We start from the raw sequence: 6,000 nt of genomic DNA on the forward strand, positions 1-6,000 counted from the left end.
TCTCTGTGCTCCCCATACACATGCCCTCCAGCAGTTATTCAGTTCATTTCCAAATGAGTTTTTTAACTAATAAAAGAACTAATATTCACACTTACACAAGTTTCGGTCATTACAAAGACTTTGGATCAAAAATATTCTTTTTTATTTGCCAGATACGCCCCTTAAGTGCCCTATTAAAATAAGAAATTCACCAGTTTAATTAAAATGATAGGCATTTTTAAAATGACGTGCTAAGTAAATGGAAGGATGTGCAGAAATGAAGCTCTCCTTCAACATAATATTTATCCTGTCTCTCTTTCATGGTGGCATCGCCCCACAGCATTCAACAGAAAGACTGTGAACTGGTTTTATATGCTTTCTTTGTAGCAGGTGCCAATTTTTAATGTACGTTCAATTTTAACCTATGCATCCTATGTTGTACAACTCCTGAGCTGGTTTCCTGGATGGAATAACAGCTTCCCCTATGGCATTGTATAAAGATGGAATAACACCATGCATTGCTGAGTCATGCAAAAGCTACAACAATAGCAAGCTTCCAGCACAGGACTCTCAGGACTATCATGGCTCATCCATCATTGAAATGTTGCATAAGGTGTTAGAACACTCATTTCAAGAACATGTGCCTGAATTAGATAATGGGGTTCTGCTGGAGTTATAAAAGAAATGAACCCTGCTAAAGGATCACAGATTTTGTGCAGACAGTTGGGGTGCAAGAAGTCCTCTGAACTGTGGGAGGGTTGGTTGCAGCCACGAATTCCAAGGAAAATTCCCTCAGCACCGATTAAAGACACATTTATTTACTATTATGCTTTTTTCCAAAACCTAAGCACCGATACTGAAAAAAGATTCGGAAGCTTACTGCTGGTCCAAACCAAGCCCTGAAAAACAAAGCCAGAGGTTTGTTTGTTTTTTTAAGGGGGAGGGAAGAAACTGTCACTGAGTTTTAAACATAAGCATACAAACAAATGGCCAGACACCAAGATCACACTTTATTGGTCTAGGATTATGCCTGCAATAGTCAGGTGTCTCACTTGGGCTCACATAGAAACTGAAAACCCAAACTTATTTCCAGCTCAGCTCTTTTGCATCTGGGCATAATCATTGAATCTTTGAACCTTCTCCTCTGATTCTCAAGGAGGTGCTGCCTCTCACCCCAGGCGTTCTCTTTGGTATTCTTTTTATTATTAGGCTATTAGGAGAACAAAGTGGCATTTCAGTACTACAGGGACTCAGCTGGATTGGTAAAGAGAAAGTGTTTTATATGTGTTGTATATGCGATATAACAATGTGACACCAGATGGTGCTGTGGAGTCCCGTCTTTCCCTACTGGATTTCCCTGTACAGTATGAGTTTACAACACATTTAGCTGAATCACCCCCTTCATGGATCACTACCTTGTCGTGGCGAAGGGGCTTGAATAACTCCAAGAAGCTCTCAACTATGCCGTGCAGGGCCACCCAAGACAGACAGGTCATAACCGAGAGTTTAGACTAAATGTGATCCACCTGGAGAAGGAACTGGCAAACCACTCCAGTATTTTGCCAAGAAAACTCCATGGACATAAAAACGGAGATTTGAGAAGCAAGTGAGAGTTTCCAAGGCATGCTCTGGTTCATGGGGTCAGGTCACGGAGAGTCAAACACGACTAAGATGACTAAACAAAAAGCTGAGTCACATCTTGGGCACGTCTAGATCCAGACCAGGTCAATAAGTTTAGCTGCCCCTTTATGAGTACAGCTCTCATTTCCCAAAGCAAAGACTGCTTTGTCACAAAAATTGGGCCTTTAAGAAGGCTTCTGAATCAAGTGCACAAGTCCTTCAAGTGGTATGGGAATATGGGTGTCTTGGTTTGTCTTGCAAGATATAATGATGATGGTGGTGGTGGTGGTGGTGGTGATAATATCATCTTCCCTTTATTTCTGCTCTCCTTCAGGAAATATTCTGGTATGGTTTGCACTGCCTGCTTATTTCCAAAGATCCTCTTCAACAGCAAGAATGCTGCACTACCAGGACTGTCCTCGCTAAGAAGCCCTGAAGGTCATATAACTGCTGGCAATGAATGTACGCATTCAACAAAAGAAAGCTGTATTCTTTCTGCCTCTAGCTCTTTTCCACTACTAAGGTCTCCTAAAGTTTGCAAGTCTAGCCAACAGGTCAAATTTCTGACGGGCTCTGGGCAGTTATCACCAAATTCATTATTATCCCTCATATTTCAATGCCTGACATACAGTTGGTGCAATTGCTGCAGTATCTTTTTAAAACACACACACACTTCTCCCAATATATTAGCTGCAGAATCGAAGCTGTAAAAATAGGGGCTTTTTTGCAAGTCCAAAATTTTCTAAACTCATTCTCCCCTGCCCCCTTTTTTTCTTAAAACACGTTTCCAACGATTACTGTGAGAACTTCAATGTTTTGAATGATAGGGTCAAAACTGTATAGATTTGCCTCTTGTACTAGTGTTTCTTTTACTAAACTTATCATCCTGCAAATCCTCTCACCCAAGTAATCCTTCAATGTGCTTACATCAGTGTGCTTACTGTAAATGAGTAGCTGAATGTTTGAATCCTACATGGTTAATTTAAAAGGCATTACTACAAAGACATTTTTGTAAAGACCATAACATATAATAAAATCTTGTACATACATGCTCAGTTCCCAGTTATGAAAAGTGTTTTCCAATATGATAAAAGTGGTGCCAGCTTACTTTGGTTCTTTCCTTTAAGTGTGGGAGGTCACAAACTACACAGCAAGGCTGCTATAAATGAAGTTCTTCTCTTGCACATCAAACTACTTTATTCATATGCATCTGTTTTTCTAACTGTACCCCTAACCATAATAGAAGAGTTAAACTTCCACGTTACGATATACTCACATATTTGTATATATAAGCATGTTCATATCTGGCATATGTCCTATAATGAATTTTAAGGATTAAAAATCATAATAACAACAAAACTGGTGATCTTCTGTGTAAGTCATACTAGTTGCTCAAAAACTTTATTTTTAAAGCTGCTCATAAATACACAGGTCTCACTGAGTTCAGTGGGATTTACTCCCATCAAGCATGCTTAGCATTAGAGTCTTAGGGTGCAATACGAAGCATGCTTGCTACGAACTAGGTCCTACTGAGCTCAGTACTGAACTCAGCAGGACTTACTTCCAAGAAAAGACCTTTGGAATCAAGCTGAAAATCTGACCTGAAATATTTAATACAAATTCCTAATGCAAAGACCTTGTAGCAGAAGCTATTCCCTTATCCACCTTGTTTCTCTCACCCTCCTTTTTTTTCTTCAAAAAGCCATTGGGTGAAAATGTGGTGGGAACAATAGGGCATATTACAGAAGCAAGATGAAAGGTATAAAACAATGGTTGACGTAGAATGATGTAGTGGCTGCTTACATCACACTCTGAAGCCACCTAGAGGTCATTCAGTACAATCCCCCCTCTCCCCGGGTCAAAAGGCAGGCGCTTACTAACATCAACCTACATCCACACCTCAGGTGAAACATCCTCTGGTTTAATCCGTTTCATTCGCACTCTTTTGCATGACACAAAGGGAGCAGGGGGGAATCAGGTGTGCTTGACTATCACCACCAGATTAGTTTCCACTTGCCTTGAGTGTGGAATGTTACTTTTTCTAAAGTGGGGAGAGGGGGGAGAGGCACTTCCTCTTCTTGCTTGAAGCCTCGTCTACTCTGATCTCTTCGAAGGAATCAGACATTTGTTTTTGCCCTTCTCGGCTTAGATTAACATCTAACACTGTTCAGCAAGAAGAGAACAGATCTTTCGGCAAATGGCCCCCACCCTCCATTTTTTCCAATGACAAAAATAAAAATATTGCTCTCAGCCTGACCACATCCCTGAAACTGAATTCCAGCTCGCAAGAAGGCTGAGAGTGTGGTGGCGGCTGATGGATGCTTCTCTGATAAGTCAAAACGCTGCCACAGGCCACCGTGAGGAACTCCTGAGCTCAGCCATATGATCCAGAGCACCAAAGCTAACTGCCTCCTTCCTCAGATTAATGGGATGAGATCTATCATGTCAGCTTTGCTGGAATCTGGAATGTTAACATTAACATTACATTAAAAATAAACTTTCCTTTTCCAAAGGACTCAAGTTCTAGTCTAGGAGTGAGATTCAGCCGGCATTGCCGTTTAAAGTTTTTATTTTTAAAGCAAATCCCTTGTCCTCATTACATTGCAACCAGCTTTTGGAAGAGCTTGTGAGTGCTCATTTAGTTCTAAGCAGATTCAGACACCTGGAAGTTTGCAGCATACAGCCTAACTCTGCACTTTGGGTTCAAACCAGGCAATTAAAGGCCAACCCCCAAACAGCCAAAGTTTGTAGGACTTTTACTTTCCAGTACTACAGTACTACAAAGACTGTCAGAGATCAATCTACCCTGCAAATAGGTATTAAATCTTTCAGGGTGCCTAAGATCTCAGGCTCCCAAAATTGAGTGCTAAGTGTCACATAAAATACAGAGCCTCCCTGTTTCATTCTTCTTGAGCAACCAATGGACCGATCTACCCAAGTGAATTTTCCTGATTCCCCCCTCCCACCTTATTTCCTTTCTTGCATCCACTGCATCCTTTCCCCTATTAGATACACATGAAAGACCTAAAATGGAATGAGCCAAGAGAGCAGCAGGTACCGAAGGAAGTTGGCAGGAAAGTAAGCACAGCTTTGCGATAAGGGGGTGGGGAAAGGAAAGAACCAGTTATGTGAAAACGTTGAACAAAACCAAGTGTCATATAGTAAGGGAAAGTAGACACAACTTCTGCACACTACCCATTCCCTTCATGTCACACTTTAAGCAGCTTATTGCAGTTAGCAATAAAAAAATAAATATAAATCCCAGAGCAATTATTTTCTGGTTCCTTTCTCTGCAAACACCTTCTGCTTCATATGTAAGATAACACTACCCGCCACTTGGGCGCAACTTGGGAAGCAATAATGGAAGAGGGTTCTAATAAGCGCACAGAGCCATGTACAGTATTAAGCAAGGCTGGGCAAGGAGAGAGAAATGGAAGTGTATTGGTGGTGACAGATGCGAGTGTACGTGGAAGGGATGCGCACAGAACGGGAGGTTTGAATGAAGTTGCTGCAAGCCAGAAATAAGCAGCAGCGTGTCTCTCTCCCAGCAAAATTTCAGCGGGGACAGGTTCCTTGCGCCTGCTTGCAAACCTGCTTATCTCGTGTGTGCATTATTCACACCATCTGTAATACATCATCTATTAATAGTGCCCTATCAGTGCAGCAAGGAACTTTCCCTCGAAATTGCACAAAGGACAGTGCAGATAAGGAGGAAGGAACAGATAAGGGCAGCGTCTCGCTGCGCGAAACTCGGGAACAGCGCTGTCGTGGGGAAGGCGCCTTGGCGAGCAACGGACGCAGTGCTTCTGGGCCAGAGCAAGCTGGCAGAGGGCTAGCTCATCATCAGCACATCCCAAGCGCTATAGGTCGATGCCCATCTGCTGGGAACCCAGAGACGACTTCCATGTCTGTGCCACCCAAATCCACGTGCAGGAAGTTCAGAGCTCCTGCTACACTCCCCAGACTCAGACGCCTGTCAGCTCAGCATTCAGCGTGCACTCCGACAGCCCCAGGCAGGTCTCTCTTGGTTGAGACAAGTGCCCGAGGAAGGAAGGCAGCGCTACTCCGGCCTAAGAGCGGGTTCTCCGAGTTCCCTGAGCGATTGCTCTTTTCTGAGTCATCCGGAGAGGAGACCATCTCCCCACCGCCGCCACCTATCCATGCAAAAATATATACCAGAAGAGCGCATAACTTCCCCCGTGCGATACTCACTTGTGCCTTCTTCATAAGGAAAGAGAGCGCTGCAATCCAGCCCCAGCAGCGGCGTGCAAACTCCGTTTAGCTGATGTGTAGCTCCTGCATGTTGCAAAGGCACCTAGTCCGCGCATTGGGCTTGCCCGGCGCCCTCGGTGGCTGCGCGTCTCCGCTCGCTCGCTTTCTCTTTTGCCCCCAGGCAGGCGG

The 6,000-nt window shown here is 43.5% G+C and overlaps 1 protein-coding gene across 3 annotated transcripts in view; it reads right to left on the reverse strand.

Annotated features, from left to right (window-relative positions):
- The window catches only part of KITLG (KIT ligand), a 79,586-nt gene extending 73,586 nt beyond the window's left edge, over positions 1 to 6,000 (reverse strand). The window contains exon 1 of one of the 3 annotated variants that reach the window (XM_081926610.1): positions 5,812 to 6,000. In XM_081926610.1, coding sequence (XP_081782736.1) covers positions 5,812 to 5,826 — 15 coding nt within the window. In that variant the 5' untranslated portion in view covers positions 5,827 to 6,000. The remainder of the gene's footprint in view (positions 1 to 5,811) is intronic. The other 2 variants (XM_081926609.1, XM_081926608.1) reach the window with 2 other exon arrangements.

This window comes from Podarcis melisellensis (genome assembly GCF_964234715.1).
Source record: "Podarcis melisellensis genome assembly, chromosome: 10".
NCBI classification, from domain to species: Eukaryota; Metazoa; Chordata; class Lepidosauria; order Squamata; family Lacertidae; genus Podarcis; species Podarcis melisellensis.